Here is a 24,324-nt window from a genome sequence, read left to right on the forward strand (position 1 = left end):
TACTGATGAACATTGCAATTTCCTGTTTTATCGATTGCGCACACCTACGTACTTGTGAGAATAGAATGAGAATGATGAGATAGAAAGATAATGTTAGAGGAGTTGTCTCTTCGCATAATCTTCACATTCATCTATCTAAATTTTCTAATAGGCGAACACGAAAAGACACGTGTGTGATTAAAACCGATATTATATCTGTATCACGATGATCCTTCGAGGATATCTAATTATTTATTCTCTCATTGGTTTCGCGTGGTTGGTTACGTGCGACACAATCTCAAAAGAACCGACCGTGCTGATTAGTGTCCTCGTTAGAAATAAGGCACACACGTTGCCGTACTTTCTGAGTTTGTTAGAGAATCAAGATTACCCAAAGAAACGAATAAGTTTTTGGTAAGTGACATAACCTCACTTTTTTGTTTGGTATTAATGATATCGTAAAACTCGTGAAAGCACTTATAAATTCATAATATAGTTTTGGGTATTGAGGTACTTATAATTAAAAAATTGATCAGCGTTCTCTAATTTAGATGTTAAAATAATGCAAGATTTTATTCTCATTATTTATTGAGAATTTTATTGTCTTATATTATGATTGTAAAAAATCGTCAACTAGAATTAAATCTCAAGTATGACCGAATACGAGAAAATTAGAAATACTTCGAAACAATCGCTTCCATTGATTGTCGTCACATTTTTATTTGTTCTATCACGGTTTCAAATTTATTTATCAATTTGAAATTGCTCGCCAATCGATGTGGCGCATGCGGAACACGTCGATTCGCAAACGCGCGAATATATAATACCGGATGTGTTTGGACGTTTGTGTACCGCGCCAGTTTTAGGAGATTTCTCCATCACATTGCAGGTTTTCAGAGATTTATCTATTTTTATTTATATTATTATATTTGTTAATATTTATTTCGACCAATACTTTTTTTTTGGATTTAATTGGATTCAATTAGATTCAATTGGATGCAATTGGATGCAATTGGATTGAAAAACTGCATTTTCTATTTAAAATTTTGAATTGAACAGTATTTACGATGCACAGAAAAAGCTAATATTATTTTTAGATTGAAAGGCATACTACAGATATGCTCCATGCAATTCCTATAAATAAATAAAAATGCATTCAGGATTGAAATGCATTCATTTTAACATTCGTGAATCAATATTTCTGAAAATCTGAATCCATTTCAATCCATTTTCGTTTGCTAGAGAAAGATGCAAAGATTTTATGTTAATCATTTCAGGATACGCAGCGACAACAATGTTGACAATTCGATCGAGATATTGAATAAATGGATTAGTTCGAGGAGCAAGATATATCATTCGATGAATGTACATTTAAATGCATCATCGACAGGTTTCGAGGACGAAAGATCGATCACCGATTGGTCGCCTCGCAGATTTGCACATATAATAGATTTGCGTGAACAAGCGCTTGATTATGCAAAAGAAATATGGGCAGATTTTATTTTGGTGAGCTAATTTTATTTTGTTATCTTGCAATTACTTTGATTAATAAATTCCAATTAATTTAATTTTGGCTATTAATTCAACTAACAAAATAATTTGAAGTAAAATTTTTAATTATAATTTATTGTGCCTGTTTAAATTAAATTATAATTAAAAATGTTACTTTAAGTAACTGACAGTTGAATTAATAGCCAAAATTAAATTAATCATTTAATTAATTAATAATTGACGTATCCTTTACGTTCCGTGTTTCGCTTCTTACGGGTTTCGTTTACGTTTCCGTTATTCCCCCCTTACACTTTCTTTTCACTCCAATTAACGCTTTATTAACACTCTACACTTTACGTTTTATTTTCATCAGAGTTAAATTTAGAAATTATTTTCTATCTTAAATTATACCATGGATGGTATAATAAAAACGTTTATAATTATATCAAGGATGTAAGACAATATTTGTCAGTGAATAATTTCAGACAAGTTTCAAGAATACTAATAATAAAAGAAAATTATAGTAGCAATATGTATTATAGAGTTAATCGCGTCACTTTTTCATTTGTCTGATACATGTACGAATATTTACAGACTATATGAGAAAAAAGAACAAAAATGAAAGAAAAGAAAACTTCTTGTGTGTGCAGATGCTGGATGCTGACGTTTTTTTGATCAATCCAAGCACTATTCGTAATTTGATACATAAGGGGTATACTGTTGTTGCGCCTTTATTAAGATCGGACGGCATGTATAGTAATTTTTGGGCTGGAATGACAGCGGAACATTATTATTTGCGAACAGAGCTCTACGAGCCGATCCTATTTCGCGAGAAAATTGATTGCCATAACGTTCCCATGATCCATAGCGCAGTACTTATAGATCTGAGAAGACGCTCCTCTGATTATCTTACCTATAAGGCCGAAAAATTGATCGGTTATGATGGACCAGTGGATGATATCATAACTTTTGCCATAGGAGCAAATAAATCAGGTAAATATTAAAAGTTATCTATATATATTAAAGTTGTCATGTGTTTAAAAGTTAAAATATGAATTATAACTAATAGTTCGAAATTTGTGCATCGATTAAGTGCTGATTCTTTAAAATTATTAGTCTATATTCTGTTCTTACTATTTTGACTTAACTTTTAATTCTATAAGGAATTATATTTAATTTCGACTATTAAAATTTTTTACATACATACAACATATATAGTGTGTTTTAAAATTCACTACCAGCGCTGAAAATCTGCAGTTTATGTTACATATACTGTATATTTTCAGCACTGAGAATTTTGGAATGCAGCCAATGTTTATGTTATAGATGTGTCATTGTTCGTGTGTAACGATGATGTTTATGGTTTTATTATGGTACCTTTGGAGAATGATGAGACTATCGCAGAAGATATGCAACGGTTGACTAATACTAAGGTGGAAATGTTAGGTAAGCTTGCTTCTGTAAGGGAAGAAGCATAATATAAATGAATAAAATAAATAAGTAATTGTAAATGAAGAAGAATAAATTTATGTGATATAATATCCAATGTGATAATATTTAATTAGGAATATTACAATATAATATTATCCTGTTAACAGTATTGATTGATATAAATTGCGTTTTTTGTACAGCATTTAGCGATTATTTGCCGTTGTCGGATGATTTAAAAGAATTCGTGATATATCCGGAGAAAGACACTCTGGGTGTGGATGACATTTACATGATAAATCTATTAAGAAGACCGGAGAGACGTAGAAGAATGCAAAGACTTTTCAAAGAACTCGGTATTCGAGCGGAAATTATAGATGCTGTGGATGGTAGGTAAGTTATACATTATACAAGATAAAAAGAAATAAGAATTCTTTTATAAACGCAAAAATTCAATATATATCAATATTTCGGGTAAATATGTGCATAATTTAACTCCAATATTCTGTCCATTTTAAGATATAATTATTTTAAGAAAAATAATTCTCTGGTTATTAATCCCAAATATTTTTAAGTTTTACCTCATTTTTCTATTTTTAAAAATAAGCATTTAAGAATATAAAAATATAAGGGAATGTAACTGACAAGAAATATCACGAAAGTATATAGACCAAAATAATGGAGACATATTTTTTGTACATACCCGTTGAATTCAGTCTCCCTATTATACAATCCCCTTCCTTCTCTTAGTTTCTTTTCTTCCCCCTTTTCTCAGTAACTCTCTCCCTATTAGTTCCTACCCCCCCCCCTCCTCCCTTATTAATTACAACGTTTTCGTGATTTTATAACATTTAGTCAGACAATAAAGACGTTCTATCGCAATTTGCTTTATATTATTACATATATTTTTATATTCCGACTCTGTGAACTTATATTTTAATTTTTATATTCCGACTGAGCTTATATTTTAATTTTGGACTTTGTCATTTGTTTTACATATTCTAAGGTAATGTTTATTAGTTTTACTTATTATGCTATCCAAATTATTTTCACTTTTATTAAATTTATACTTATTGTTTCTTGAGTTTTATATTCTCATATTACTATATTGATTGTTTTACAGTTCTTATAGTTGTCGACTTCCTGGTAATTAATTACGACACGTTTATAACAAGCGTTGACTTTCTGTATACATATTCTTAGTGATTGATAATGGAGCATATTATAACATCTACGTTGCGAAAAAAACATTTCGGACTTATCAGCTTGATAATCATATGATAGGATCTAGCGATCTTACGTCTGTTATTAGTTTGTATTTTTTTCATTATTTTTAAGCCGTCTAAATAAAGTCTTTAATAAAGTTCAATAAATAAATATACATAAAGTTACTTTATGTATATTTATTTATTGTCACACATTTAAAGAAAAAGGCTTTCCAAATATTACATTAAATTATATTTTGTATTTATATATACATTATATGTATAAGTTATGTGGGCATCAATATATTAGCTATTCTAGTTAAAGTTTCATTGTTTAACAATGGAGTAATGATATATTTTAGATTGTCTTAATGAACTTATTTTTATAACTTTTCCAGGAAGTTCTCATTATCATGTATTTTTCGTCAATTTGTGCCAGTTTATTTAATCTGATTTCATTTCTCTTTTATCATTTCAGGACTTTGAACGAGAGTTCTCTGAAGAAATGGGGCGTGATACCGATGTCCGAATATTCGGATCCTTATCATAAAAGGTGAAAATAGACACGTGACAAAATTTTATTTAATCGATTAAATTTAAACTTAAAAATGAAAATTTTAGACAGCCAAATGGTTCGTTAATGATACATGATCTGTCAGATTTGCTTTAAGTATGAAATTGTTTGTACTATTTTTCTGTATAATTCTCAAAATCTCTATAATAATTTATCTTCCTTTGCGCGTAGACCAATGACGATGGGCGAGATTGGCTGTTTTCTGAGTCATTATATCGTATGGAAGAAGGTAATAAAAGACACTTGAGTGGAAAAAAATATTTTTAAAAAAAGTTAATTATTGACTATATATATTAGGTATTAGAGCACGGTTATAAAAGCGTTATGGTGTTGGAGGATGATGTTCGCTTCGAGCCATTTTTTCGACAGAAGGTCGATTACATTTTGGCGGAATTGTCTAATCTCAGACTTGAATGGGATTTGATGTAAGTCATATTTAACAAAATTTATTATTTTTCAATCACCATTTTGTTGCGTTGTTTCGTAATTTGATTGTGTATCCTTTCTATGATTCTATAATTTATCTTATTTAAAACTAGCACAAAAATAATGGTTATATTGAAAAATAGAAGAAAAAAAGATTGAAATAAAAAAATTAAAGCTTTGTTTAAGTATCAGTTTGAAATTATAGCAGCGGTAAAATTGATTTAATAATTTTCTCGCTCTTTTGAATTTTATGGCAATAAAAGTAAATTTATTTGAGGGAAATTAACTCTGAGAGACATCGGATCTAAAATTGACACGTTACATTTTTTCATAATTTTATTTTAGATACATGGGAAGAAAAAAATTGGTGAAATCAGAGAATCTAGTGGAAGGATCTAAATTTTTGGTACGAGCAGGATATAGTTACTGGACTCTTGGTTACATCTTGTCGGAAAGCGGAGCGAAAAAATTGATCGATGCTATGCCTCTCAAGAAATTAATTCCCGTTGATGAATTCCTTCCGATTCTTTCGGATACGCATCCTGAGTATGTGAAGTGATTGATGTTCACTGTTTTAGGAAATGTATATACATGTTTCGCGGAAAAATCAATATTTGAATTCGAACCAGAAAGAATAATCTCAGGAAATATATATACATATATATATATAAATTATATATATAGATTATGTATATAGATAAATTATAATTATAGATTAATGATAAATCTCATAAAATCCGATTGAACGTTGTAAAAGTTGCGATTTTATTTTATATAATATATCCTTAATAAGAACGACTTGGATGAATTTTAATATTCATTTTAACATTTCAATAGGAAACAGTGGGCGGCTCAATTTCCCACTCGGGATTTGATTATCTTATCTACGAATCCACTTTTAATTTATCCGTCGCATTATACCGGCGAGGATGGACACATTAGCGACACGGAAGACTCAAAACTCGTGCATAATACTTTTATCGACAACTTGGAAAAAAAAGAAGAACTATAATCAAACGGAAATTATAAGATAAGAAAAAATAGCAATTTATCTAGTCGATGAAATCTACCAATAATCTATTTTATATAACAAATTGAAACATTTTTTAACGTAAAATACCTATACTGCCATTATATTGCCATGTACTATTAATTTGTAGTTTATAATCAATTAGCATATAATATATGGCCATTTAAATGTCGCCAGTTTTTTATTATTATACAAACAGCAAAGATAATGCATCAGTGGCGAAATAAAACACCGCTCTGCGTTGATCGTACTTTGCCACGCTTATATTTAGCTCGAACGGATTCGAAGATGTAGGAAATGAAATGATTTAGGAATTAATTTCTCGTTAATTATTGCAAAAATTGTAAATTGATAAGACTTTTCGATTCACACAGTTCAGTCTGCTTTATGTGCCCAGAGATGATGCAATCATTATTTGGACACAGTGTGTATAGGAATATGTATACAGGAATATCCTATATATCTTATACCTTTTCACAGAAGAAAAAGATGCTATAATTTTATAGATTCCTTTGAAGACATATTTGTTTAAGTATAGATATTACGCGAATAAACATATAAATATACTTTTATGTAATATCGATTTTTATAGATATGTGAAAATAACATAAATCATCGCTCGCAAAACATTGCATAAAATACGCAAAAGTGTTTTTTTTATACTTTTACATATATTGTACAACATTGTAAAAAAATATTTGAATATATATCATACCTAAAAATGTACCAAATAAAAAAATTCTTTAAATATATCGTTGATCACTAACACATACAGGGATGTTATTATCTTTGAACAAAAAGCTCATAGAACATAAAATCTATACACATTTTTTATATATATATACGTTATATATAAAAAAACATTAGCTAATGTTGGGATAACGTTAAAACGTTATAAGTGTTGTAAGATTTCCATGTAAATGTCTTAAGTGTATTTGACAAACGCAACATCATTATGAAAATATTACTTTTCGAATTTTTTTAAAAAACATTTACATTAAAAAAATATTGATCTTTCGTCATTGCATGGTATGCAATTTTAAAATAATTTAGAATAAAAATGCTTGTATATTAAGTATATTATGTAAATTAAATAATGTCGTAGTTTATTTCGAATTTATAATTAGAATGACTTTAAATTGATATAATTAACATAAGAATATAAATACTAAATAATATTTTAAACAAACATTAATCTAATACAATAAAAGTTTGTATAATAAAATGTTTCTATAATCTACGTACATTAATTGTTCCATTTTTTCTACAAGCATTTTTAATCTCTCTAATTTTAAATCGCGCAGGCTAAATTTATAATATATATAAGTTCGAAATAAGCCACATTGTTTATTTTTTAAAATAATTTTTTATCGGTTTCTAGAAAAGCAAATGTGTATTTTTCTTACAGTCGTTGGTTTATTTCAATGTAAACACATGAATAATTTCAAAAATTATATCGATCAAAAACCGCACCATGCGTTTTCTGGCCAGCGAGTTATCTCATAATTTCCAGGTCCACGTCTAATTTCTTCCAAAGTCTTTTGATCTGTAATTTCTTTCATCAGTCTACTATTGCGGAGAAAAAATTTTCCATTTCTTGTTCTCTTCGTCAACTAAAGGGCAGTTGCCTTATTAATACAGAATTTTTTTTTCAAGATTACTTTTTAATAATTATAGACTGCAGCGTCTATTATTGTGTTCAATAACGACGAAGAGGGATTGCAACGTACATTGGGCTGATAACGTGTATACTCAAAATAGCATAACACGTTGGCTACGTACACATGTTCCTACTGTCCTTGCGCCTGACTTGCAGGTACAATAATAATCTAAAATAGCTTCTTCCCAGTAGTCTATGTTATTTGCATCTCTTGTATTATAAGCTATAAAATAAATTTGATGTTTTATTGCATTATGGAACCGTGAATACAGTCGCATTCTTTAATTTTTATAGAAGGAGCTAATGCAGAGTTAGCAACGAAACTAAAACTCTAAACACAATGCGAAGGTAACAGCGATAGCGATAGAAATAGCGATAGCAGCAATGATAGTGATAGAAACAGAGGAATCAATATGAAACTTGCTTTTTTTAAACTAAAAAATCCGACATTTTCCATATAAAAACATGAACAACAATTGGTCGTTAAAGCTCATTACTAAAATAAATTGCTTCATTTTTTAATTATGTTCTTTTCACCAGGTACTTTATGCAAAAACTTACCCAGCATTTACGATTCGTCAGTGACACAGACATTTTCTACTGTACCAAGTCAAATCAAATGCAAACAAAAAACAAAATAGCAAAACAGAACGCAATATGGCAAGTATTTTTAGATAAGTATTACGTATAAAAACGCTTTGTGAATGAGCCTACTGAAAAGTTCACCAAGCGATCAAATTGAATTATAATGATAACCGTGTTAACATTAATATTCAATGATAACACTCGATTCACACGACACAGAGCGCGAAAAACTAAAATACATCCACTTTTATACTTATCTATTTAAAGATTATAAATGCCGTTTGGAAAGCACCCATTGTTTCTTTTATAAAGAAAATGTTATAAAGAGAATTTTATAAAGAGTGTTGTCAACTCAATGAATTAAAAGATGACAAAATTACAGAAAAAGATTTTATTTAGTAAAAATCAACTGATAACTTTTTCCATTTTTTAATGTATCCTTCATACTGATTAATAAATAATATTTATAACGTCCGTAACATTAATTTTAGAACTTCATCTATAAAATATTGTGTATCCAGTAAACTCTTAAATATTAAATTAAAATATGTCCGATAATATAATACGTTGTAATATTAAAAAATATTATTTTTAAGTATTTAAATAATATCATTATAATATTATATATAAATAATGTCACTTTTTAATTTTCTAGAATATTACAGCAAACTTATTTTTAATTATCATATAATATTGTCAGGAGTGGACATATAACCATCCATTAATATTTCAGGTGTATTGTTTAATATCATATAATTTTAGTCAAATATTGTTCAAATGTTACATTTAATGGACGTATTTTAAGAATAAGCTTCAAATGTTACTTAATATTAAATAATACTATGCCACCTATAGGGAAGTAGCTATCATATTTCTACAAAATGTTATATACCCTGCTTTAGATTATGTCTAAAAACAATATTGTAGGGTAATTCGTAAAATTATCTTTTTCTCATTACTTTCTGTGAATTGCGTCTACTCTCTTGAACGTTTTTACAATGTTATAGAAACTTTATGTTCTATATAAAAGCAAAAAACAACGTTCAGGCTAATGCAAAAGCAGATATAAGTTTTATCAAAGTGTGCTTTATCGTAATAGTCGCGTTAACTGTCTCCCTCCTTATTGACGCTCTTGTAAATTCCATTCTCACATATGCTCACTGGAATGAGCAAGGATGAAATCAACATATCAAAGATCGTATAGAGGGGATATAAATTACACACATCACTATGTCAGTATTCGCTCAGTAGTCGCTCGACAATCATGAACATTAACTTTGAAGGAAAACGCATTCTTGTGACCGGCGCTGGTCAAGGTATGTGTTTTTTTCACATTAATTTATATAATTTTATGAATTTGAATTCTTCTGTGCTAACTTTTCTCATAAGACACTTTCTAAAATTAAAAAAATTAGTGCTTCTCTTAAATACATTTTATCGCTATTGCTATAGTTTGCAGTCGACTTTGCATTGAAATCAATGAGATCAAGAATATATATCTATTATATAAAATAATGCAATAATGAAACTGCAAGAAAGTGCAATAATATCTACTTTAAAACATTGTATTTTATTAACAAAGATTAAAATAATTCTATCTGTTTACAAGAGAGAGAGAGAGAGGGGGAGAGAGAGAGAGAGAGAGAGAGAGATTATAAAAAAATCAATCGATATCACATAATTTAAAAGATTTTTTTGCGTACAATTTTGATAAATATTTTTTGGACTGAATTGATAGTATTAATATGTATAATAAAATAAATAAGGCTTTCGATTTTTTAAATAATTGTAAGTACGAATGTATATAAGATGTCCAATAAAGTCCCATTCAGGCCATATATCTCGGAAACAGTTTTAGATATGAAAAAATATTTCAGACAAAGTTGTAGGACATTAAGGGGGACATGATGAAAATATGGATTTGATCTTGAGTGGCCTTCTCGAGGCTACGTCAATGTAATCGTTGTTTTCTTAAATGTTATTTTTTATTCCATATTCTTGTAGCTTATCTCGAAAGTTTTTCAAAACATTATAGTAAAATATTTTTTTTTTAAATACTTTTCGTGTTATGAGAATTGAAAGTTACAGTACCGCTGGCATTAGTATTACCCAAGGTGTCCGACGGCTAAAAACCTCTTGAATATTGTTTAGGGTCATTAGATAACATTTGCCTTTGGAGGCCATTGGAAGCCATTGGAGGTTGTTGCTCCTATTTTCATTTTTGCACTAAAAATTCGTTTTTTACGTAAAAATGAAAATAAGACATAAGAGAATCACAAATGGCCTTGATCTTAACAAATATTATCCAGGTCATGAGTCTGAACAACATTCAAGAGATTTTTAGCCGTCGGTCGGACACCTTGGATAATGCTAATTCCGGCTGTACTGTGTAACTTTCAAGCCCTATAATTCGAAAAGTACTTAACGAAAAAATATTTTATTATACAGTGTTTCAAAAAGCTCTCTTATTATACAGTGTTTCAAAAAGGGACTTTATCAATATCAGACAACCTGTATACATATATAGATTTTTTATTTTGTGATAAAGTATCTATTTTCTTATCATAATTGTATGCAGGAATCGGGAAGGAAATAGCTCTTCGTCTCTCTAAATATAAGGGACAAGTGTTTGCACTCTCGAGAACAAAAGAAAACTTAGATAGCTTGGTGGCAATTGATCCGAAGATTCAACCTATTTGCGTCGATCTTCGTGATTGGGATGCAACTAGAAAGGCTGTTCAAAGTATCCTGCCAATCGATCTATTGGTCAACAACGCTGCTGTCGCGTGTCTTACACCATTTTTAAACGCTACGCCCAAGGAATTTGATTTAACTTTCGATGTCAACGTGAAAGCTGCATTCAATGTGTCCCAAATTGTAGTCGAAAACATGATCGAACGCAAATGCGGTGGCAGTATCGTAAATATATCGTCGCAAGCTGGTCAGGCAGCATTGAAGGACCACGCCGTTTATTGCATGTCAAAAGCAGCTCTTGACATGTTGACGAAGTAAGATATATAATTATTAATATCTCCATAATCCATAAAAGCTTGATGTTTAACCAATATGTTTGGCAATTAGCAAAAATTGGAAATTTATTATGAATCAACGTATGGGCAAATGTAAAAATACATACTGTTGAAAAAAATGATCAGAAAAATATAAAAGAATTCGATTAAATTTTCCATAAATTTGATGTCGACTTTTTTTAATTTGGAAAAGATTTAATTAAAACTTTATTGAAATAAAATATAGAATAAGATGATATATGTACTACTTATATTTTTATCTATTAAGGATTTTCAATTCTGCATTTTTATTTTCAGTCTTTTGTTATTTAACTCTGTATTGATTATCCAGTATTTTCGAAAAAAGTTGATTTTAAATTCATCGAAGATGTCTTTTTTTGGAACATGTTAGTTTCCCACTTTGTGATATTTTCAGGACAATGGCTCTCGAAGTGGGGCCGCACAATATAAGAATCAATAGTGTCGGTCCTACAGTTGTGATGACGGAAATGGGAAAATTGGGTTGGAGCGATCCGCAGAAAGCACAAAGTATGATCAACAAAATTCCGCTTGGTCGATTCGCTGGTACGTCACATATTTTAATCGAAAAAGATTTAAGAAATTAAAGAATTTAATTTAATTTCATCATTACTTTTTCCATCAAATTAATATACGTATGAAATAAATTTTATCCGTGTGAATAATTCGTAAATATTACGCTCTATAATACGGAGTCTACGATATAATAGCGGTCGTAAGGTCTTAAGTTGTAGAAAATTGACCAATCATAGTCGATTATTCTTCTCATATTTGACTGTGATTGATTAATTTTCTACAACTTAAGATCCTATGACAGCTACGACTTCTATTCCGCATTAATATACGTAATTCGTAATTCGTTTGTCATTCGTAATCTATAATAGCAATATTCATATAATTTAAATCTGTAACTGTAATGTACAAATCTGTAGAACGAATTTTGAAATATCCCTGGTGGAAAAAAAATTTTTATGAAAAAGTATAGAAAAAAAAAACCTACATAGATTTAGACAAGATCGTATTCATAGTCCTTCCTTGAGAAATGAGGATTCCTTGTTCCTCACTTCACGTTTCGTAAACTTTCCTTGATAATTTTCCTAAAGAACTTTCCCAAATAAGAAACCTTATTAGCTTTCTTTTCTCAAGGGAAGTTACGAGTTTCCTTGAGGAAGAGATGCAGTTTTCACCACTTAACCAAGCAAACCTCCAAATTTATTTTGTCACACCGGTTTTTTTTACTTTCGATAGCTCTTAATTTAGATCTGTCGCGTCGAGTTATTTTTGATAGCTTTTTTTTCGGAAATAAACTGTGCCAAAAGCATTTTCTCTTTCGTATAATAAGCATTATGGCGAATTTGACTGGAAGCACTGATGCATATTAAAGCCGTTGTACACTGATTTAATTTTATAAAAATAAAATGCAAATATCCTGAATTATGAAATACATATTTTACTTAATAGTGCAATAAAATGTATTAAGTATTTCACGATTTAATCGATTTTTATGTTTATTTATAAACATATATTTACGTTATTTTGTGTATGTATGGCGGTTTTAATGTGCATCAGTGAGCACTTAATGCGTCCAATTGAATTCGCAATTAGTTTTATTTTTGTCCATTATTGTTGCAAACTGTTTAATCGCGATTTTATTTAATCAATAATGCCTTTATAATCTTTATTATTTCTAATTTATAATATTAGGTTTGTATATATTATATATTATGACATGCTGCCTTCAGGTTATTAAAATCCCTAAAATATTCCTTCCTTCGGGGAGGCAGACTTGAGATCAGTTTATGAAACAAAGAGGCTTTGAAGAATCGAGGAATCCTTCATGAAGACTTCCTCCACCCTTAAAATAAGGAAGGACTATGAATACGGGTGTTAGAAATTCTTAATTTTTTGTAGATATTCGTAGCGGGACGTAGAGTGGCATTGTTTGAGAGCGGAAAATTTCTAAGTTTTTTCAAACAAACAACATCGCTCTACGTCCCATTACGAATATCTATGAAAAACTAATAATTTCTAAAATCCTATCTCAATCTATATAGTTTTTCGTAAAAGTTTTTCTGCCAGGGATACAGTAATCGTCCTACGAATTAAAACATATCGTTCATTAATTGGGATTATTCCGCATAATAATACTTAATTATGTAACATTGCGTCACAAGTGTTTTGTCATTCTAAATATGATTTTCATATCAACACAACGTGTTGACATACTGATATATAACCGATCGGTAATAAAAAGAATATAGATAACTGATAGCTGACATTTGACATCCCATACAGCACAGAAACTTGCAGTATCATTGAAAAAATGTTGCAACATTACAGATTGCGCTGTAATATCGCTGCAGCATTGTAGATATTAGGAATTATAATATACAGAGTCCGGCCGAATAATATATAAAAGCGGGCACGACGTGATTCCTTATGAAAAAATAATAGGTTCGACGAACTAGCTTAGCCGCAATAACATACGTACGCAGTGGATTTGTAAACTCGATTTTCTCGAAAACTAAGCAGAAAATAAAAAAATTTTATTCTATATATTTTTTTTATTTGTTCATAAAGAATTACGTCGTGCCCGCTTTTACATATTATTCGGCCGGATCCTGCATAATACATATTACGGTGCAAGATTTTACAAATCTTGCAGCGTTGTTACAGAGACATTAAAAACATTTTGGCTTTTGAGTAATAAACTGCTATCACATATGGAAACATACGTCAATTACACGTTATATGATTGTTAATTATTTCCATTAATTTAAGAATTATAATGTTCGTTGAAACATTTGTTGTTGCCGTCGCACGACAAGATTTTTCAAACTTTATAATCAACTCTTATATTTTTTTGAAATATTTGAATAAAAAAAAATTTGAATAATATTGCTAAGAAAATGAAATAGAATGCGTTACTTATTATTTTCATTTTACTAGTCAAGAATATGTACAAAATAGGTATATGTACCTATAAAGTGTAAAATATATCTATATTTGCAAAAAATATATGTCCATATATGTTAAAATATATATACAGGATGTCCGAAATTTAAATTTCTAAACTTCGGGATTGTGTAGTTTCTCAATCCTTTTTGGTTTATTGCTTCCATTCTAAGTTTTTTTTTTTTGTTTAGCACCCCCTTCGCGGATAAATTGGTAAATCGGGTAACTGGCAAACTATTTATAAATAAAGCAATAAAAAGAAAATTACACAAAAACAAACAAAAAATATTACTAACACAGCGGTGCTCCACGCGCGATACGAAATCATGAACGAATGTTCGCACTCTATTGAATATCTAATGACAAAACATGCATAGATGTATTACTTCGATCATTCTGTACAAGAAAACAGCCGAAAAAAATTGCACATAATAAAAAAAAACAAACCTTACAATTTCACATAATAAAAAAAAAACAAACCTTACTATCATACAATTTAAATCAATATGTATGGAGGGTTGATTGACATATTTGATTCTTATAAAAATGCATAACTGTAATATTTGTTAAAAATTAAAATTGTATTAGGCTACGAGAGAGCTGGATGTCAAGTGCTAAATTGATATTAAATATTTAAAACATAGATAAGAATATACAATAGACATACGTTTCAATCTTCATTAGGTCATCCTGTGTTAACAAGTTAAAAATAAAAATAAAAGAACTTCGCAACGCCAAGCCGGTTAACAATAAAATTTAAATTATACATAATGAATTACAAATTCCGAACTATTTTTCTCTTCGTTTTTTTGATAATTTCCATTCCGTTATTGTCCAGTATCAATCAATCGTAATAATATTGTCCGAATCGATTATTGCAATCTTGAGATAATTGTTCTATACATTTTTTGCGTCTATTATTAATGTTTGTCATTTGTAATATTTGTATAGTGAATGTTTAAATGTTTGTTTAGAAAATACTTAGGGGATTAAATTTCTCAGGCCTGTTCTTTTTTCACTTACTCCTCAACGCCCCCCCCCTAGATCTCCCTCAGCGTCCACCGAGGGATGATAACGTCCATGTTGGGAATCTATGGTGTAGAGGATCAATAAATTAAGAAAAAAAGTCCTGTAGAGATATGCTCGTTTTTGCTTTGTTTGGAGAAAATCACAAAAAAAATGTAGTTGAATAAGTAATAAAAAAGTACAAATATAAAAAACTACGTTTTATCTTTTTTATGATTTTCTTTAAAATGAAGTAAAAACGAGCATATTTCTACAGGACTTTTTTCCTTGGTTTATTGATCCTCTACACGCTCTCGAAATTAAGTTTAGATATTTAAATTCTGGACACCGTGTATATATATATATATATATATATATATTGCAATTAAGTATAAAATATAATAATTATATAAAATTATATATAATATAAAACAATATAATATATTATAGGACCGTATATATGTGATAACACAAACTATAGAAATCAAACTCATGATATTATTGCGGTAGTTTAATAGAATTAGGTCTTTTCAAGAAAAATCATTTTCATCACGCATATTTCAAAGAACAACATACGTAATATATAAGTTCACACATTAAAACGCTAACTCTATTAAACTATCGCAGTAATATCACGAGCAATTGACTAGCAATTTAACAATTTGATATTTTTTCGCATCTTAGAACGATTTTATTAATGCTGAGTGACATGTGAAAATCTGTAAATAATTAATTCTTATTGCAAAAAATATTATCTCGGCCGGAAGTCGAACCCGGATCTCTTGCTTAAGGCATTAATTTTTATATAGTTTGTGTTATCACATGCAGTTCTATATATGATATTACATATAGAACTTATTTTACTTTTTATTTTTTCATTAATTTACAAATATTTGAACTACTGTATCTAATATTATACAATATTTTGTGAACGTAAGTTATAAAAAAAGCAAACAATTTTTTTAATTGATTCCAAATATGGTGTTGTAGATGTTGATGAGGTAGTTGATCCTGTTGTATATTTATTAAGCGACCGAAGTTCCATGATCAATGGTGCCTGCTTGCCCATCGACGGTGGTTTCTTAGCTACATAAACAAAAATTATCATCTTTAAGAAAGAAAAAATATTCTATTACTACAGATATAGTGATCTCCATTTCCAAAATTCAATATTTGTGGAAGTTATGTTGTAAATGATTGTAATTTTGATTACTTTGTTATAATGATACAATTTATAAAAGAACTAATAAAGATTACTGCAATATAATTATGTATTTAATTGACGCAATTGTATTTAAGGTTCGATCGGATTATCAAAAAGAATTGAAGGATTATCAAAAGGATATCAAAATTAACAATAAAACAAGCAAGTTTCGTTTGTTTCAGTTTAATTTAAAAAAATGCTTTGTTTCTTCTCTTCTTCATCGTCAACTAGATTCGACAAACAGGCGGCGACAGAGAAAGCCGTGAACGGGCGAGACAACCACTCATGTTGGCGAGTGTGTGACTCTTTCTCTCGCAATCTTCGAAAATATTCTACTCCAAAATATTAACGTACGTACGTATAATTATATAATTCACGAGCTCTTCTCTGCCGTGGTTGCATCCGATCTAAAGAACGCTTTTCTTTCGGCTCCTACTTTGCTCCTACGGTGAACATAACGCGAATGGAGAAACTGAGAATATGTATGCTAAACGAAACAATGGAAATTGAATTTATCTCTTGATCCGCTGCTTGCACATTTTTCTACATATCGAGATGTGTCTCAAATTACCGGGTGTCCGAAAAAGTATATGTACATATGTGTTCACACGCACGCACGCACGCACGCACACACACGCACACGCGCACACACACGTCATGTCAACTATTGCGCGTGTGACATCAGATTTCAAATTTTATAAAGAATTCAATCGAAAGTCTAGTTAGTTAATTATACTTGTTCAAATTGACACATATTTGAATTGAGATTTCGCAGACAAGAAAAATAAAGTAACGTACGTAAATGATTTATAATTTACATCTACATATATCTTTTCTTCAACAAAATTATTTTTGTTTGATTAAGTAACGATCGTACAATTCTCAATGTTGGCTAAGAATAAAAATAAATGTAATATCTTATATAAAGACACTAGAACTTCAGAATTATTTTATATAATACATATCAGACTTATAGTGCAGTATTTGCGTTACATTTCACAATGTTACATAAAAGAAAACAAAGTTTTCTAATTAAAGACTACGATGTATTTGACGATTGATTTGTCATATATGTCGTGAATGTAAATTATAAGAATCAATCGTAATTGGATTCTTCCTATTTTTATATCGTCTTCGATTTTAGAAATCGAAATACCTGACATAGGCATTGTCGATCTTTAATTACAAATTAAAAGATCACGATTTTTCCAAGTAAAATTTAAGCTCGGAATGACCGTGTTCGAAATTTTTATCAGATATAATTCTTTTCGGGACACCTTGCTGCGTATATATTAAAATATCTCGGTACGAATCAAGTGTTGAATGTAAAACGAGTTTAATTAAAATATGTATTACCTATATTTGATCAACTGCGAGACACGTTTAAACGATATGGACGCATGCGACATACTTATTTCTTAAAACAAATTCGCATGTATGCATAATGAATTTGCTATCGCCAAAACGCATTTTACTTGTAATCACTATTAACCGATTCCACCAGGTAAAACTTAAACGAGTAACAATATCCTTGATCGTCTTAATTATACTTTCAGCCAGGATAACGCGAAAAGATCAAATTTCCTAAATGCAATCTTTCTTCCAAACGACGTTAACGCTGCTAGCTTTCATTTACATTAATATCGCAAATTATTATAGATTAACAAGCAGAGTTCTTTCGCTGTCTCGCGCTCTCGCTTCCACTTATTGTAAACGTATGATAAATTGCTTTGTTTATATTATTAAATAAACCTTCTATGAATACAGCATTGCCAATCTTTGTCAAAATTGGATATTTCATCGTTTTTAAACAAAAATGTAATATATGTATATAAATAAATATATATATATATTTATTTATATACATATATTACATTTTTTTAATAATATATGTATTTAATAATGTTAGTGTTTTACGTAAATCTAGCAAGTGCGAGATACAACGAAAGGAAAATGCACTCCGCAGTGCATCGAAGATGTGTATAAATTAACCCATTTACACCGTGCATATTCGCAACATTTTGTATCGATTGCAAGAGATTTTCTACGCAAGTGACATTGAAATATTAGCATACAATAACTGAATAACTAAAATATTTCGTCACAAATTAGAACGAATAATTTAGATTATTAGGAACCAAGTAATAATTATTAATGTCTTTTTCGTTGGTAGAAAAACAAATTAAAATATGCTGAATTTAAAGGGGATCCTAAAGCTGTATTAGAGATGGATTTATGCCAAGAACGACAAAAAATGTTTCAATTTCGAAATTTTTTGTCATTCTCGGAATAAATTCTATTCTCACACAGACACGTATTAATGTGTATATTTTAATCCTGGAAAAGGATTTTCGAATCTGTAAAAGAGGAAAAAAAAGTAATTGTTACACAAAAAAGACTTTAATTTTGGAAAATCTTTTTTGTTAGGCCATCGATCACAATTTCGTAAGCACAGGATTGTTTGTGCATGTCACACGCTTCCGGGGAAGGTATCATTTTTTTTACGTACGATCTGTAGCAGTTCCGAGGAATTTACTTGCACATTTCGGACGATTTTCACCTTTAATTCTGGCCTTTCCTTCACCAACCCCGCGCCTAAATGTCGATCGGCATTGTGTTAAATGTGTAAGATTGACCGCTTACGCGCGTTGCTTTATTCTATCTTAGTTATATAATAAACGGGAAAAAAAGATAGAATGAAGTTTACAGCGTCCAAAGCGGGTGCATCTCATGTCTACGAGTATTATACGCTCCTATGCATTTGGACAGTGCGCGGGGCGATGAAGTGAGAATAGTAGCGGAAAGAGGAGTCGAGTCGAACATCGGCCGAGAAGTGGAAATCGTGCCGAATCCTGGTATAAAAGGATTTCATGATCTGTAAAGTCAATTTGGAGAAATTGGCAATCTGCAATTGTCAGTTATTCCTGTTGGTTTAGGATCCCCTTGAGGACAGAAAGAGGATTATCCGAAATATTGATTCTTAGTCATTTCGAGAGGAGTCTAGGGAGGAAAAAAAAAAAAAGAAATTTGCAGATGTATATGGGTCAACATTCTCATCGTTCGATTATCGATTATATTCCTAACACTTTCCCGCCAAGACGGAACGAAGTACAAATGCAAAGTAATCGAGAAACAGGGCTATAATATACACCTTGTGTTAAACAGACCATATCTTCCTTCTCTCTCTCTCTCTCTCTCACTCACTCACTCACTCACTCACTGATTAAAATGCTTCTATAGGTATGGTTGTGTCATTTCTTTATCATATAGTACACAAAGACAGTTTTATAGTATTTATTATTTGTTCTCGGTGTTGCCGCTCTTTTTGCCACAATCAGACACTATCTAATCTCTCTCTCTCTCTCTCTCTCTCTCTCTCTCTCTCTCATTTTTTCACTTATTCTCAAGCACATTTGCACATATTATCAATGTTCTTCAATAGATTATAATAATAATAATAATTGTATATATACAAACCATTCGCCTCGATACACATTTCAATTAGTACACTTAAAATACATCAATCGCGAATTTATTTAATCGACATTTGCCGTAGTCGTCGTGACATCCTATCGCCGAGGGAGGCCATTGGAGCCGTCATTTGAGACTTTCTAAACGCTCTACTATCTATTCGCACATATTCGCGAAAGCTAGGCTAGCTCCCCTAGGCCGGCCAAACAAGCGCGTACGACTCGTAACCTATGATCCACAATCGTGCAACGAAAAAAAAAATATACATACGCACGCTCTCTCTCTCTCTCTCTCTCTCTTTCAATAATTATACAGCTTTCACTCACGCGATAGTTTGCATACCTTTCGTGTCCAAAGTCACTGGTCCAATCGTAGAATGCGGAAAAACAATTTAGATGAGAACATTATGGAAATGTGAAATGTAAATAAAAAAAGTAAATTGCAATTTTGTATCTCAACAATGCAATAATTTATATCAAATGCAAATTTTAGTCAATTGTTATAAAGCCTATTTGCATCGGAAACGTGAATTATATAACGAAATTGTATGATTGTAATGTAAATTTCTAATTAAATTATACAATTATAATTTCCGTCATTCCTCGGTTGGACCTCGCGCTCGTGCAAACCGCGCAAATTAAAAAAAAAAAAAAAGAAAAAAGAAAGAAAGAAAAAAGAAAATAACGTGGGGAGGAATTATCGCTGCTCCTCTTCGCGGTAGCATCGATCGCCTTGAGAAGATTTCCCGCTCCACGAATTTGTGATAATTTACGAGGACGAAGCAACAAATCCGGATCGTTGTCGCACGTCTCTTTAGTCAGTCAAAAACAGGTAAATGCAAGAACTTTTACTTGCGCTGGCAGTGTTTTTTCTCTCTCTCTCTTCAAAGCGACAATTCGCACAGAGAATCTCCTTGATCTAATACATAATGTACACATATTCTTGGATATATTAGTCGATGCTGTAAATAGAAAGTCGGAAAATTTCTCCTCCGATGACTATACAAAATTACAATAGAGTAGTCATATCGTTTTACTGTAGTTATATTTAAAATTTTCTTATGTTTATCAGCAACCGAGATACTTTGAAACGTGAAAAAAGTAAAATTTCACTTTGTTTTATCGTTAGTAAAGTCTTTTGTGATAACGAGTTGCATGTAATAAATAAGTAATAATTATGAGATTTCTGGCTATCATAAAGAGAAGGGAGATCAAACGGGCGTAAAAAGTAATTATTTATTTATAGCTTCGACCTTGTGGATGGGAGCAAATATTTCCCTCTTCGATATAGAGAGATGAATTTGATAACTAACGTTACTGACTCCGGAAAACTTCTCTGGAGTGGTAAATGAGATTTGTTATGAGAAGGGGGGGGGGGGATGACTCGAGAGAGGAAATACCAAGCTTCAGGGTTAACGACAAAATTATTGCGTAAAGTTGTCGAGGGTGTAGAAAGGTCTCTTTCATGGAAATACCAATTTTCACGAGTAAGAAATATTATTGAACTAGTCAACGTTCTTTCAAAATCTTTGAAAAATAAAACCTGTGTTTTTTGATATAATATTCAAAGATTTTTACTTTAGACGACAGCGTTAGGATATTAATCCTTAAAAGGTTTACACACACAAGATTATTTTTTTATATCATACATCTTATATCTTCGATTTAGTACATAGTTAAAATTAATGCAAATTTAAATTAAAATGTTTCACGCCAGTTTCTAATCGCTTCGTCTCTCCCTTTGAAGTAATACTATCAAATTGTCCAAAACATTTTGTTATAAAACGCAGACGATGAGAAAAATGATTGGTGATTTTTGAATTCTTTCGAACAATTGATTTATTGATTTGATACCCTGTGCGAAAGGAAATGAAGAGGTTCGTGTACACAACGTAATGATCGGAATATGTAGAGATACTTAAGAGATTGGGTACCATACGATTGATCTGTTATATTTTTGAAGATGCGTGATCTATTTCATTCTATCTTAAACAGCTCCTGAAAAATATGGTCGATCAAACGTATGACGTTCAACTTCTTACTTGAAAATCTTTAAGAATACGTAGTTGTGCATGCCGTCCGAGTACGTCGCTTTGTCCTCGTCCTTCACTCGTCGTTTCGAGTAGATCGTTGCTATTCAAGATTCGACTATACGAGATATACAACATAATAACAATTAGCAATAGCAGCAGCAATAGTTGTAACGATAATAGTCGTAGTAGTAATAGTAATAATATGATAGTAGTAGTAGTGGTAGTACCCTATGAAAAAAAAAGAAAAAAAAAAAAAAGATACATAGAAAAACACGGTGTCGGTATATAATATATCTATACGAATAATTTTTTATCACGTTTTTTGTTTTCCGTTTTCTCCACTCTTCTTCATATGGAACGTGCCTTGTATGCGATGTGTTGTGTAAGACACAATGTTAGGAAGAAAACCGAAGCGAGGGAAGGATGATGGGGGACAGGAGAAGACGAGGACAATGAGATTTTTTTCGATGGAACGATAAGGGCACGGAATTGGGGAATTCTTAACTCGGTAACACGAACGCTTCAAGTCCCTTCATTGACCCGTATTCGTATCTTTGATCACGTATCTTATTCGCCCACGCAATTGTTTTACTAACATGAAACGAAGCTGTATATACAATCTTTATAGATGCGTTAACAGGATACGAATACGAGAGCTCGATCAGAAATGCGGCACGTGTTTTTTCTCTCGGGATTCTTCTCTTCGTTTGAGTACGCTTGCACGCACGCACGTATACCTTACTCGCTGTCTCTCCCGATCCATCATCCCTTCATTCTTTGCCTACTTTGCGCGCAAAAATTTCGCACATGCTCAACGTACAAGCACACAAACCCATGCATACACTTGTTACAAACACGGAACATACACACGTTAGTAGAATGAAGCCTCGGTAATGCTCACCAATATTTGCTTTCTTTACACGTACCGCGCGCAATTCGCCACGTGTCACATCCTCGTTCATCTCTCGAGATAAGATTCATTGAAAGAAATCAAAGTAAGGTAAGAGGAGAAATCGGTGAGCAAAACCGAGCACGTGGACAAATCGCTCGTTCTTACGTTCTCGGTTAATATTGTTGCCGTACAAAAGGGAAGGGCACGTGGGTTTGTCGCGGAGCGAGGAGAGGTCACGTCGGTCATTATAGACAACGATTAATTGCCCGTGATCTATTTCCGAGCCTGGTTTCGTACACCTCTCGTCTCCTTAGAACGCACGATTACGGTAACGGTAGGTAATATGAACCGCAGCGATGTACACGTACATAATCCATCACATGTGTAATACTCCACTTGTACAGTACGCCCGATCGATGCCGATAAGATAGAAACTCTCCTCGGAAACTCGCAATCGTGTTTCTTCTTCGTCTTATTATCTAACACAACCGAACGAATTGTCCCTAAAAACTAGACGTACCGTCTTCTCCTTGCGCACCCCATTGTACTACGTTCTGTATGATCGTTTAGCTAGAACTTCTTAACGAAATAATTACGATCTTGATGTTCTATCACCGTGCCATAAATCGATGCGAAATCTCTTCAGCGAGACTAAGAAAGAGATCACATATACTATCTTCAATAAAATTCTCTCGGAAAATAACTGGTAAATTTAATGCTTTGCGACTTTTTGGTTATTCTCTTGGACACGGATGATTCCCTGATGTCTATTTTTATCGTCGACCCAGCTGGAGCAACAACACTCCAAGTTTAGGAGTGTTGCTGCTCCAGCCGGGTCCACTCCAAGGATACGAACTACACTATGTTTCGGTGGTTTTGAATACGTGAAATTTTAATTGCGGCTGGATTTACTGGCTTTTTCCCGTGATCCTCTCGACACTGACACGGATCTACATCTCCGTTTGTATCTCTTGAAAACATCGTTTCTATTTTGTGCAAAATTCGTGATAGATTTACACATATCAGTTTCTCGATTATCGATGCATCTGGTTTATGTACACGTTGCGACTTATACAAAAGAATATTCTACATTTATACAAACGTATTCGGCTAAATGGAGCAGAATACGATAATATTAGCACGTAACTATATTAGTTCTCGTGGCTGCCTCGTGAAAATCGAACGATAATCTCGCCAAGTCAATTTCATTAACAGATAATTACATAAGTCACTAAGATGGACTTACGTAACATTAAACAAATTTAAGCTTTTAGAAGTTACAGAGGATACATGTAAATTTACAAATAGAATATCTGTACTATTGTAATCGAGAACAATTT

General features: G+C 31.3%; 2 protein-coding genes across 2 annotated transcripts; both read left to right on the top strand.

Moving 5' to 3' along the window:
- The first annotated feature begins 84 nt into the window (after positions 1–84).
- On the top strand, positions 85–6,674 carry LOC108746132 (glycosyltransferase 25 family member). The gene is made up of 10 exons (XM_018482696.1): positions 85–393; positions 1,257–1,485; positions 2,121–2,463; positions 2,797–2,916; positions 3,102–3,291; positions 4,582–4,656; positions 4,849–4,906; positions 4,975–5,102; positions 5,449–5,649; positions 5,941–6,674. The coding sequence occupies exons 1-10, from the start codon at positions 206–208 to the stop codon at positions 6,113–6,115; spliced, it is 1,707 nt and encodes a 568-aa protein (XP_018338198.1). The 5' UTR covers positions 85–205; the 3' UTR covers positions 6,116–6,674.
- A 2,955-nt stretch (positions 6,675–9,629) lies between these two features.
- LOC108746133 (L-xylulose reductase) lies at positions 9,630–16,570 on the top strand. The gene is made up of 4 exons (XM_018482697.1): positions 9,630–9,694; positions 10,957–11,386; positions 11,823–11,971; positions 16,376–16,570. Exons 1-4 carry the CDS (start codon positions 9,643–9,645, stop codon positions 16,477–16,479), a joined length of 735 nt encoding a protein of 244 aa, XP_018338199.1. The 5' UTR covers positions 9,630–9,642; the 3' UTR covers positions 16,480–16,570.
- Positions 16,571–24,324: the final 7,754 nt, after the last annotated feature.

Source organism: Trachymyrmex septentrionalis, unplaced genomic scaffold (genome assembly GCF_001594115.1).
Source record: "Trachymyrmex septentrionalis isolate Tsep2-gDNA-1 unplaced genomic scaffold, Tsep1.0 scaffold16, whole genome shotgun sequence".
Lineage (NCBI taxonomy): Eukaryota > Metazoa > Arthropoda > Insecta > Hymenoptera > Formicidae > Trachymyrmex > Trachymyrmex septentrionalis.